The following is a 13,187-nucleotide window of genomic DNA, read 5'->3' on the forward strand; positions in this document are numbered from 1 at the left end:
ATTCTCTGGGTAGCAGCAGACTGCTCCAAGGCATCAGGGATTAGCAGCAGAAGATCCAAGGTCAGGCAACAATTATTTTCAGAGGCGCATGCGTTACATATCCTTGTTTCTTCTTTTTTAGAAATTCATATGGGAAGCTAGATGCTGCATGCAAATGTGCATAACAAAACCCCATCAGTTTTTGAAAAAAAGAAGAGCTTCAGGAACCTGCAATTTTGAGTGGAAGGACAGCAGAGGATGAAAGGCGCTTAATCCTTTCTCAACTGGCTCCAAATCCTCCTGTGGTGACTTTTCCAATTCTGAACATGTTTATTCTGCAAACATGCATCTAGAGCACATGGCGGGGGAAGCAGTTTGGGAGGGGCCCTTCTGAGCAGAAAAAAGTAAATAAAGCAGCTTACCCTCGTCCCCTGCTGCTACTTTCCTCAAAATTGCAGCCTCCTGGTGCTGCTTTTAATTTTAATTTTTTTTTTTACATACATACATACACATCAAAATTATCTATGAATCATCGGGTGCATGTTATCCAGAACAAGCATGAGTAGAAGTATGAAAGATGTGAGACACTAAATTTTAAGGAAAATGCAAAAATATTAACTATATTATGAAGGAAATCAGAATGTATATTTGAACGGAATAAAGAAGGAAGACGAACACTTTAGAGCTGGCAAAAAAGCATAAAAACTTACAAAATACCAGTTTCCTTAGACAAAAAAGCCTTTCCTCACTGTCTGGCATGATGTTGTATCTGGGCAGGGCCCCCAACTCCACTTGGTTTCATGAGTCGTTGTGATTTCAGCCATTTCCAGTGGGGTTTTTTTTTTTGGGGGGGGGGGTGACAGTGCACATGGGGCTGGTTTCCAGAGCTCCCAAGCAAATGTAACACCAGTACAAAGATGCAAGCAAAAGCAGACAGCTGACATCATGGCCAAAACCAGTTCCAGTTTTGGATCTGCCAAGAGATTGCTGTTTGAATTACCGTATTTACTCAAATCTAATGTGCTCCTTTTTTGGCCAAATCACGTTGCGAAAATTAAGGTGTGCATTAGATTCAATGGCACATTTACATTTACCAGCAAACAATTTTTTTGGTTTTAACGTTCTGAAAATTGAGATGTGCATTAATTTTGGTGGTGCATTAGACTCGAGTAAATATGGTTCCTAAATTCTTTCAGTTGTTTCAAAATCTTACCCAATTGAAATGAGCAGACAGAACATTAGCCAATGAGGGAAAGGACTAAAAAACTAGCCAACTTAAGAAAAGTAGGCAAATAAGCTTTTGAAACCTAGGTCACATCAACATCATACATTTAAAACATATTTAAAGCACACAGCTTTCTCCAATGAATCCTGATAACCGTGGTTTACCCTCCACAGAGCTACAATTTCCAGCAACCTCAAAAAATTACAGTTCCCAGGATTCTTTGGACAAAGCCAAGAAGATGGTGCGGATGTGACCAGAGCGGGTGCAGCCATGAGGCAGGTGAGGCTGCTGCCCCAAGGTGCTTCAGGGCTGATTTGGGACAATATCACAGTGATTTTGGGTGAGATTTCACCAAAAATTGACGTGCCCAAAATTGGCATTGATGGTGTCAGCCCTTCACCAGTGGTAGATGGGGCAGGTTGCGTGGCAGCTGCGGGAGCAGGTCAGTGATGGCAGGAGCCATGAAAGCAGGGCAAAGCAGCACTTCCTGTTCATCTCCAGTGGAGAAACGGGACCACGCCACTCCTGGAGGTGACCTTAATGTAAATGAGGTCTGTCTGTATGTGCGTAAGTGACAACGATTCTCCCTTCTGTGATTTGTACACGGGAAATTGAACACCCACATCAAACAGGTTGCTTGAGAATGGGCATAGTTTTAAGAAGCTGGACAGGTTAAGTTGGCCAAAGTAAGAAATTAAGCCAATTTCTATCAGAGCATCTAAGGTGTCCTCTTACCCTCTCATACACTGAATTCCTAATAAAAATATTATTTACTCTTTATAAAAGGATTATCACTCTTCCGTACTGCTATACTTTGTTTGTTCCTAAATTTATTGTTCTAGCCAAAGGCCATGACAAACTTGTAGCAATAGTATTACTAAAATAATACAGGTCATACATCCATAATATAAGCCAACATCCATGATGTTAAGAGAGAGAAGTTACCAGACACAACAAACTCAAATCCAATTTGATTTGAGATCAAACCTCTGAATTTCCACAACATTTTATAGCAATTTTATCTAACTCCCTTTCCCTGATTTTTTCAGCCCGTGTATAGAGGGCCACTGTCTGTGTTACAAAACTATTATTGTCACTCCAAAGAAACATCACATTTTCTGCTGGGGTGTGCTAGCTTGCTTGTGTGAACAAAGGCTTCAGAAAATGATCTCTTGGGTCTCTACATAAGGGGCCGGCTGGCAGATCACGAGTGATGTCTTCCACCTGAGGTCTGTCTGCATATGGGACCTTATTGTAGTGACCATCCAAGACTGCAGGGCATCACTTGGAAATGCAGCTCAATAGAGGCATTTCTTAAGGAAACTGGTGAGAATTTGTTCAGGTAACTAGTTCTAAAATGCTCTGTTCTCAGGAATGGATATCAAGGGGGAAATTGGTGTTTCTAATTAGTTGTAGGTCCCTTCTAGATTCTATCCAGAAGAGCAAATTCCTTAGTTGACACTTATCCAAGGTTAATGCTAACTTTAGTTCTGGAAAATGATAATAGTTTAAAATCCTAAAGACCCAAAAGGTCTTTATAATTGTGATTACTCTTGAAAAAAAAGGAGTTGCAGTGCTCAGGTACTGGAGGTACAAAGGATACTGGAGACAAACTTTTGTGTAACAGAATGGTATCTCATAAGATTGTGATGTTTCTCATATGTGCTACAAGAATAAGAAGCAAAGTTTTAAAACAGGGTGGTAAACCTCTAAAAGTTGCTGGATTACAAGTCCCATTATATCTGCCTATTAGCAGTGATGGCTGGGGCTAATGAGAGTTGGGGTCCAGCAACATCTTGAGAGCCACAGGTTAGGAACTCCTGTTTTAAATATTGGAGAAGTCAGAATTAATTACTAGTCGATACCTGAATGTTGTTTCCAATCCACCAATAAAACAGTGTAAAGTTAGCGTTTCTGGGAAAGATGATGGCTGTCAGGTTCACCTTCTGATTTTTGCCAGTAACAGGAACTACTTCTAGCTGTAATGCCTGCAGTGGAGCTAAAAAAAGTCCCTATCATTAATTAAGAAACTATTAATTTATCAAGCACTTCAGGTTCTGAAATCTTTAAACAATTCATCAGCAATATCATACTGAAGCGCTGAGAGACATAAGCAATGCATTTCAAGCAAATCCCACATTGCCAACAAGTTGAGGTAAATGGCCAAAGCCAAGTGGTTAATCACTTTCCGGCAGCACTTTCTCTTGCATGCTAGAATATATAAGAAAATGGTCACTGAATTAACTTTCATACAGAATTAAATTTGAGGTGCTCTTGCTTGAAAGTTCAGCATGTCCACTCATAGCGTTAAGGGACCCAAGAAATATTTGTGACACATTGAAATTTTCATCAAGAAAAAGAGAAGTGGATTTTATTATGCTTACAAGTAGGAAGCAGATTTCCAAAGCCCCTCATATCCATGTTTAAGCAGCACTGAACACACCAACTTTGAAAGGCCTTTAAGGCTTCAGAGAATGGAGACTCTATGAAGTAGCTTAGCCTTCTGCTTCGAGAAAAGGAGCTGTGCAACCCCCAAAATTGACAGACCAAGTTATAGTGCAACTCCCTAACCAGACTGAGCCAAAATATTGGCAGAGTCACTTTCAACACCCTGTGGGACCAGAGAGTATACAAAGAGATTTTGCTTCAGCTTCAGCTTAGTGGGATGGGGAAAGTTTCTCCATCTTGGCTAGACAACCTCAGGAATTGCACATCTGAATTTCTGCCAAGTCTAGGAAGCGTCACAGTTCCCTGGCTGAAAAATCAGCTTTCAGGAGGTTTTTGCAAAGATCCTTCTGTGTCCAAGACTTGGATGAAAAATAGACCAACTTTCAGGGGGTGCTTTATATGGTTAATAAAGAGAGCAAAGGGGGGGGGGGAAGTATAAGAAGACTGCTTTGGTGCAGCTCTGCTAAGTGGGTGAGGGTGTGATATCTCTCCATCATTTGCCTACCACTAGCTTCCTTATCCACCTCCTCTTTTAAAAGCTTAAGTCATGGTGACCGACTAGACAATCTCTGTTCCCACACCAGTTTGATGCTAGGGCAACAAAACAGAGACTGGTTCGAAGATTCAATAGCAAGAGCATCTGATGGACTTGTGTTACTGAAAGACTTTCCACACTATCTGTTTTGCATATCACCACAAAACAGACTGCACAAGAGGTACAACATTGACAAATAGTAATGTTGTAGCACCTAATGGTATGACCTAATGGTCAGGGGTCCCTTTCCCCTTTACCTAATGTTGTAGCACAGGGATTTGTGCAAAGCAGAGCTCATGCGCCACCTGTGTATGCTTCCATTGATTTCTAGCAGGTGGGCTTCGGTGCTGAACAGCTTTCAGGGATCCAGCGTACTGAATAAATGTGTCAGAGATCACATACGATGGACTTCTGGCAGTCCCTGACACACCAACACACCTTGGGTTCATAAACAAAAAGAGCACTTAGCTGGTCAAATTTAGCTGAGTCCCTGCTTCTTTCTGAAGTGACAAAAGAATTCATTTCACAGGTTGCCAAGACTGAACTATGGCAATAGTAGTATGGCTATGACTACTTCTACTGCTACTAAGGATGTTGATGACAAAAGACTAGAGAAGAATTAAGAAAAAGAGGTCAAGACTTACACTGAACCTGAATAAACACAACTGCTTCGTCTCGGCCTGCAGCATTCTCAGCTATCACTGAGACTCGGTAAATCCCAGGGTTTGCATAGCGGTGTTGTATGGGTTCACCTGTCAATGTGAGATTCACATAGATGGCCTTAACACCATCGCCAAGGTTCAGCTGATACTTGGTGTTTAAAATATCTCCCTATGAAAAGCCAAGAACAGCAAAAATAAGAGACAGGTAAAACCAAAACAAAGCCACACACACATTTGCATTCAGCTCCATCATAAAAACTGACACTGGGAAACAAACAGAGTTAGTCATCAGGAGGATTAATACTGCCAATTCTTTCATAGGGCAAAAGATGATTGCTTTCATCTCTTTTAATACATAGACATTTGGAAGATTATTAAATAAACCAGATGAAATGTGTGAGAATATTCCCTGGAATAATGCCTGTTCAGCATTCAGAATGTGGGAGTTCCTATGAATTTATCCATGCTTGGCTTGGATTCAAATGTCAGTGAGGACCCTCCTCAAAATGGGAATCAAGTCTTCCAACCCTCAAACTTCCTCTTCATGCTCAGTTTGGGACACTGTTTGGGACAGTGTCATGCAGAACAACAGAAGTAAATTAATCATCCAAGGCTCTCCCTCAGATTCAGATTTTTCTGATTGTTGTCCCCAGCTCAGGACACTTTGGAATGTTCCCCAACCAACCTGAGGGTCTAAAAAACTGGACAGTGAAAAGTTTATTCCGAGTTACATGAATTTCAATGGTGAGAATGAATATCTGGCAATATATCCTAGTCTTATTCCAAACTCTACCAACCTGTCATATTTTGAAACACCTACATCTAAGCCAATAAAGCCTCCAAACTACAAAGCCCACATGGGGGGTGGGGGTGGCTCAGCTGCTCCTGATCGCTAAAATATTATGCAGCAGCCCAGATAAGGTATCTGATAAGCTGGGCACAACACTAGAAAGAGATTCTCTCAGAAGCAAGAAGGCCCTCTCTCCCATTACACCAGGGGAAACAAGCCCAGTCACTCTCTCAAAACATAGATTTAACCCCTTTTTGATGTACACCATCAATCAATAAATAAATACATAATCCTCCTCTTCCTATGGAAATTCACCATTCCCACTGTGTGTTGATTCCACTAAAATACTGGATCTTGATGAGGAATGATCCATCAAAGAATACTGCCTATGGAGGGAATATTTCTTTTCTTTTTGTTCCTTGGAAGAAGCCCCTTCTGTTTCTTTTCAGAGGGTGATTCAGCATTGCTCTAGATCAGGGATGGGAAACCCTGTGGAACTCCAGATGTTGTTGGATCCCACCTCCCATTGGCCCCAACCAACATGGCAATGGGCAGGCATCATGAGACTCTGGTACCAGAATAGTGGCTGAGGAAGCACAACTGCAGTCCCGCACCCTCCACTTGGAACTGGAGTGGTTTTAGCAGCTCTTCCCCTGCATGGGGAACTGGATCAGAACTGGTGAATATGTGGGTTCCCTTTCCCAAGTTTACGCACTCTGTAAAGCTTTGTTACAAGCTCCACAACAAATATAAGCCCAGGAATTTGGGGTTTGCCCTATCTCCCCAGAGGTTTATATAGGGTCAGATGTCTTCTGGATGAGGATGTTCCTAGATTACACACCCTATCTTTGACTTTCCCTAGCTTATTTCACTCCGGGGCAAGGTATGCAATCTCACACAGGCATGTCCCCACCGCCACATTCCTTACACAGAAGGCAACTAGCAGTTGGCTCTTACTTCAACACTGGCCACAAGACAGCAGACTCCACTGCATCTGAGGGCAGCAGGCTAACCCAGGAGAGGACAGGACAGACACAGAGAGGAGAATGGGTGAAGGACTCAGAAGGAGTAGCTATAGGGGTCTGCTGCTACTCCTCCCTGCCCCCTCACCAACATTCCCCAACCTGAGGCAGCTGCATCATTTTAATTAATGCTAGGGTTGTCTTGCAACCCTTGTCCAGCCTTGATATCAGGAGAGGACAGAGAGTAGGGCTGCCTGTAGCTTGCCACTCCTGCTCCATCTCAAGAGAAGTGACTCTGCAGTGTTCATAACAGCATGGCCTTGAGGGGGGAAACATCGTGGGGGAAGAAAAATAAACCGGGAGTACTTTCTGGAAGAAGTGATATTTGGATAATCCAAACAAAGAGACATTTTCTTCCTAAAACATGTTAAGAAGAAGTTATGTGAAGACAGCAGAGGGGATTAATAGCAAAGAAAAGCTCTGCAGCAAACTTCCTTCCACATTAACTGGCAGGGCTGGATCTGGGAGGACAAGGAGTTTGAAAGGAATCTTTCCCCAGAAAGAATTGGCCAAGGTTCCCACCCCCCACCCAAGTGGAAACTCTATCCTGAAAGACTAAAACACATGTCCTGCTTCCAAATGAAAGTTGATCCCAGCTGCAAGGATCATGGGCAAGTCCGCTTACCCCCTTTTAGGTAGGGGTGCGGTGGCTTTGCAGGACGGCCAGCACCTCCACCACACTGACAATGAAGGGTCTGGTCCCTGCTGAAGCGTGAGCTTCGGTTCGTGCTCCCAGCTTGAAATCCTGCTCTGCGTCAGCCTGCCAAATTGGCCAATGGCAGACTGGCACACAGAGCTGGGCTCTCCAGGAGCGGGCTAGAGAGAACAATCAGGCTACCCTCAGGACCGCTCCCTGGGGATTTAAAGCAGCCCACGCCTGCCCCCGACACCCAGCTCTTCTTCGTTGGATCAGACCACCACCCACTCTAGTAATTTTGCATTTACTCATTGAATTGACCTTCCTATGGCTGCGGTAGCTGTTGTATTTTCATGGCTGGGTAGGAGAACTGGCTATGACTTGGAGGTTTTGCCTGCCTCGTAGCAATCATCACAACTTCAGCAGTTTAGGCATTGAGTAACCTTAATTGAGCAGGTGGCGCTGTGGGTTAAAGCCTCGGCGCCTAGGGCTTGCCGATCGAAAGGTCGGCGGTTCGAATCCCTGCGGCGGGGTGCGCTCCCGCTGCTCGGTCCCAGCGCCTGCCAACCTAGCAGTTCGAAAGCACATCCGGGTGCAAGTAGATAAATAGGGACCGCTTACCAGCGGGAAGGTAAACGGCGTTTCCGTGTGCGGCTCTGGCTCTGGCTCTGGCTCTGGCCAGAGCAGCGATGTCACGCTGGCCACGTGACCCGGAAGTGTCTCCGGACAGCGCTGGCCCCTGGCCTCTTAAGTGAGATGGGTGCACAACCCCAGAGTCTGTCAAGACTGGCCCGTACGGGCAGGGGTACCTTTACCTTTACCTTTATTGGAACCGTCAGCACCTGAATTAATATGCCTTTTCTTCTGTGGTTAACAAATATGAGGGCCTCAAGCCATTTCCCAGCTTCTATCCATTCACTAAGCAGATGGGAGACAAATATCTACAGAGGCAGGAAATTACAGTTACCTGTTCTTGTTTGACAATGAAGGTGACATCTTCTCCGGGCTTAACTGCAAGGCTCTCCCCTTTGATGCTTATCTGCAGTCCTCTGGGAGCAGTCAGAGGGCACAGATGCTGAGATACATTTTGCTGCAAATCCACACCACCCTCACATATATTAGATATAACTTTGCGATACCTGTAGAAAAAATGGAAATAGAGAGCATATCTAAGTGCACAATGGTACTGTACATCAAACACAGCATGCATCATAACTTGGAGGGATCTGATCTCTCCCCATGGATGAGGCAGGAGGAAAACAGAAAAAGAACCAGACCAAGGTAACCAACAGCACAATCCAGAAACACAGGAAGCTGTGTTATACTGAGCCAGACTGTTGGTCCATCTAGCTCAGTTTTGTTCAGACTAACCAGAAGTGGCTCTCCAGGGTTTCAGACAGGGGGCATTTTGACCCCTATCTGGAGATTCCAGGGATTGAACCTGGGACGTTTTGCAGGCAAAGCACTGGGCTATAGCTCTATTTGGATGTTAGTCCCACCAAGGTCAATGGGACTGGCTTCCACATAAAGCCACATCCACAACATGCATTCAAAGCAATAAGATACCCCTTCAAACTGTCATGGCTTCACCCAAAGAATCCTGGGAACTGTAGTTTGTTAAGGGTGCTGAGAGTCTTAGGAGACCCCTATTCTCTTCCCAAAGCCACAACTCTCAGAGTTCCCTGAGAAAAAGGTTTGTCTGTTAAACCAAACTGGGAATGGCTAACAGCAACCTTTCAATATCCATTTAGAAAGGCAATGGATTAACTGAAGAAAGCAAGGAAGCTATGGGGCTGCTTTCCACAGCAGAACACACGCCAAGTACTTACCCTGTGCTGCTTCTGTAGGCTTGCCCCAAGACACAGTCTTCAGGAGGAGTTTCAGGGTTGAACCAAAAGTCAGCAAAGCACGTGTTTGGCTCAGATTTTTGCAGTGCTGAACGCTCAAACCCATAATCACTACAGAACAACAAACAAGCATTAATCATGAAGTTGACTTGTCTTTACTATTAATTTGTGAAGTGTTATTTGTAGTGTACATGGCCTGGAGAGTACAAGTACACAACTGGCATCTTTTGTAGCCATTGGGAGGACATCTCATGCCAAGAGAAGCGGACACGGAGCAATGGTTCCAAACTACAAGAAAGAAGATTCCACCTAAACATTAGGAAGAACTTCCTGACAGTAAGAGCTGTTTGACAGTGGAATTTGCTGCCAAGGTGTGTGGTGGAGTCTCCTTCTTTGGAGGTCTTTAAGCAGAGGCTTGACAACCATATGTCAGGAGTGCTCTGATGGTGTTTCCTGCTTGGCAGGGAGTTGGACTCGATGGCCCTTGTGGTCTCTTCCAACTCTATGATTCTATGATTCTAAGTGTGTGAGGGTCAGCCAGCCCCCACCCCAGGGTCTCTTGTATGGCAGGAGTCTACTGAGCCCTGCAACCGGAATGCAGCCACAGGGCCCAGAGGACTCAATGCAAACAAACTGCCTATCACCTGCAAGCTCCTTCCCAAACCCAAGCAGGCAGTGTGGTGAGTAAAAAGGCTCTGGAAAGAATGTGTGCAATGCCTCTTTCCATTAGCGTGGGCTGGCCCTTCAACACTCCACGCAGGAACAACCTTTATATAAGGGCTGGTCCAGACCTGGGCAATAGGATTCTGGTCATGGCTAAGCCACAGTGTCCTGGGTTTCTCCCTAGTTTTTGTGGACGAAATGCAGGTGCCACCAGCTTGATCATTTGTGCTTGTAAAAGGACCATTGGTCTCAGCTGAAAGATGGATTTAGTGAGTTTCAGGCCATCACATGAGCTGCAATAGCCACCCTGCATCCAAGGCAGGAAATGTTCAGAGCTGAGTATTTAGCTACTTCCTGTCCTTACTCAGTCCATTTTCTGACTGACACAGGACCAGAGCAGCTAGGAGCCAAACACAACACAATCCTTTTCAACAAGCCTTTTAAGTGTTGTTCTTTATCCTGGCCTGTATCTGTATTGGGTTTTAACTGTTCTTACATATGGAATTTGTTTCCAATTGTTTGCTGTGGAATCACTGTGAAATTCATAAATTGAATCAATCAAACAAACAAACACAACAGCCCAACTGGGGGAGGCTGGGGGGGGGCACCAGAAATTGCTTGGGGTTGTGACTGAGACACTGCCTTTTCCGTCAAGTCCTCACAGTTACGAAATGCTGTTATAAGGAATCATAGAATCATAGAATCATAGAGTTGGAAGAGACCACAAGGGCCATCGAGTCCAACCCCCTGCCAAGCAGGAAACACCATCAGAGCACTCCTGACATATGGTTGTCAAGCCTCTGCTTAAAGACCTCCAAAGAAGGAGACTCCACCACACTCCTTGGCAGCAAATTCCACTGTCGAACAGCTCTTACTGTCAGGAAGTTCTTCCTAATGTTTAGGTGGAATCTTCTTTCTTGTAGTTTGGAACCATTGCTCCGTGTCCGCTTCTCTGGAGCAGCAGAAAACAATGCAGGCTTTCGCTGAAGCCTGGAGAGCAAGAGGGGTCAGTGCGCACCGACACCTCTAGCTCTCCAGGCTTCAGGAAGCTCTGCGCAACCCTCAGGAGACTGGCTCCAAGGGTTGCGCAGAGCTGCCTGCAGTCCCGGGCTCAGCGCAGCTCTGCGCGGCCATCGGGAGCCGGGCGCGAAGTCCTGCTCGGCTCCCGATGGCCGCGCAGAGCTGCCTGCAGTCCCCGGCTCAGCACACTTCTCCCCATCGCCAGCCCCACAAGCTCGGGGGACAGCGGGGAGGTGGAGCGCGCCTTCCCGCTGTTCCCTGACCTGGTTCTTCCAGCTCCGCACCTGGGGGGGGAAATAAAAATTTTTTTTCTTTATTTCCCCCCAAAAAAACTAGGTGCGTCCTATGGGCCGGTGCGTCCTATGGGGCGCAAAATACGGTATTTATACTTTATTTTCAAATGCCCTATATTGTTTTCAAAATCTGTAAGGTACCATGGGGGTCCTTTAGAACTGAAAGGTGGGGTATGAACTCTGGTAACTCTGACAAATGCATAGGTGGGGTAGAACAGCTGGAGATATGAAGTGTTGACTATTACTACTACTATTACCAGAGAAGCTCCAGAGAAGCGGACACGGAGCAATGCCTCCAAACTACAAGAAAGAAGATTCCACCTAAACATTAGGAAGAACTTCCTGACAGTAAGAGCTGTTTGACAGTGGAATTTGCTGCCAAGGAGTGTGGTGGAGTCTCCTTCTTTGGAGGTCTTTAAGCAGAGGCTTGACAACCATATGTCAGGAGTGCTCTGATGGTGTTTCCTGCTTGGCAGGGGGTTGGACTCGATGGCCCTTGTGCTCTCTTCCAACTCTATGATTCTATGATTCTACCACCACCACATCCTCAAAGGAAAGCTAGAAATAATTTTCTCTTTCTAACCAGTGCATAACTACCACTTCTGTTAAATATTAGGGTTTTCAATAAGATTAATACAGAATATGTAGTTAAGCCATCACAAAGACCTATAGAAAAGCTCACCATGAGAAATCAGAAGGGCTACACTCACAAGCTGTGGAAGTGAGTGCTGATGTGAAGCTTCTTCCTTTAATGCACCACGAGGAACTCTTCCTCTTCCGAAAACTTCTCCGCTGACCCATGATGCAGGGGTCGCCCTGAACATTAGAATGTGAACTCTCATAACTACCAGATAGGATTAAACGTACAAAGGTTGTTTGTTTGTTTGTTATTTACCTACCGCCCTTCATCCAAGGATCACAGAAAGGTTTACAGTATAAAAAACTAAAATACATAGCATAATAACAAAGAAAACCATGAAAACACCCACACACATTCAGTTTAAAAGGATTGTTTACTTAACTGAAGGCCTGGTGCCTAAAGAAGGTTCCCTGAGGAGAGCATTCCACAAGCGGGGAGCCACCACAGAAAAGGCCCGCTCTCACATTACCACCTTCTGGATTTCAGGCTTTATAGGTCAAAACCAGCAATCTGAATTGGCCTACATGGCTTTTAATAATGCAGACTCTCTCACCTTAGCTAACAGCTAGCCAATTCTCTTTAGCACTTAAAAAAATAGATTTTTAAATGGTTGACATTAGTAGAGGTAATATTTGATTTATACTAATCAATGCTGGTGACTCCTTAATGGCCAGCTACCAACCTGAATTTCTGTCAGGCTGCTTCCAGTGGCCCCTGGCTGGTTGCCCAGGAATGTACAAAGACACGGAAATGTTTCTTACGGTTTGCCTTCAGTATTTACAGAGAGGGGTTATAGAAGCCAGCCTCTTGGATAATGGCTCTGTCCCAAGTGAATCTCCACCCCGCCTCCCCCACTTTCTCATTCGTCATTTGCATCATCTCTCCAAGTGCCTTCTGTCTTTGAGCTCTTTGCTCTTCTACTTTCAAGTCTTGCCGGATTCTGGGAGATGGAGTGTCTGGAATGTTTTCTAAAGACACTGTGTCCATCAGTTGTGTCCCGTCCCCCCCCCCCAGATGCTTCCTCTTCCTCCTCCTCTTCTCCCATTATTTCCCAACTTTCGCCCTCATTGCCTCTGAGCTGTGACCTCCCTTAAACCCTTGTTGTAAATCTAAACTGTCCTTCTCTTCCTCCTCCCTGGGAGGGTCGGGATGGGGAGGCCGTCTCCACCATTCCTCCTCTGCCCAGTCCCTGACAATTTCTGGGAATAAACAAGACACAGATTTAGAAACCCAAATAACATCCAAAGGTAGGGAAAATTCTGCCCACAGGCTGGGTGTGGCTTATGAGGCTTCCCCATCTGGACTGCAACCTCCCCTCCCCACAGTACAGTAATGAGGCTTCAGAAAAAGTATCTTACTGGAACCAACAAGTGGCTTTTAAAGTCTAATTACTCTAGGAGTCTGTCTAATTACTGTGGCAAGCTGG

At 45.1% G+C, this 13,187-nt stretch overlaps 1 protein-coding gene across 2 annotated transcripts in view; it reads right to left on the bottom strand.

Annotated features, from left to right (window-relative positions):
* SORCS2 (sortilin related VPS10 domain containing receptor 2) overlaps positions 1-13,187 on the bottom strand; it is a 129,178-nt gene that overhangs the window by 20,690 nt on the left and 95,301 nt on the right. For both annotated transcript variants that reach the window (XM_079983492.1, XM_079983491.1), the window contains 5 exons: positions 11,804-11,937; positions 9,128-9,256; positions 8,266-8,437; positions 4,832-5,018; positions 3,070-3,203 (listed from right to left, as the gene is read on the bottom strand). In XM_079983492.1, coding sequence (XP_079839618.1) covers positions 3,070-3,203; positions 4,832-5,018; positions 8,266-8,437; positions 9,128-9,256; positions 11,804-11,937 — 756 coding nt within the window. The remainder of the gene's footprint in view (positions 1-3,069; positions 3,204-4,831; positions 5,019-8,265; positions 8,438-9,127; positions 9,257-11,803; positions 11,938-13,187) is intronic.

This window comes from Podarcis cretensis (assembly GCF_951804945.1).
Source record: "Podarcis cretensis genome assembly, chromosome: 7".
In the NCBI taxonomy this organism is placed as follows: Eukaryota; Metazoa; Chordata; class Lepidosauria; order Squamata; family Lacertidae; genus Podarcis; species Podarcis cretensis.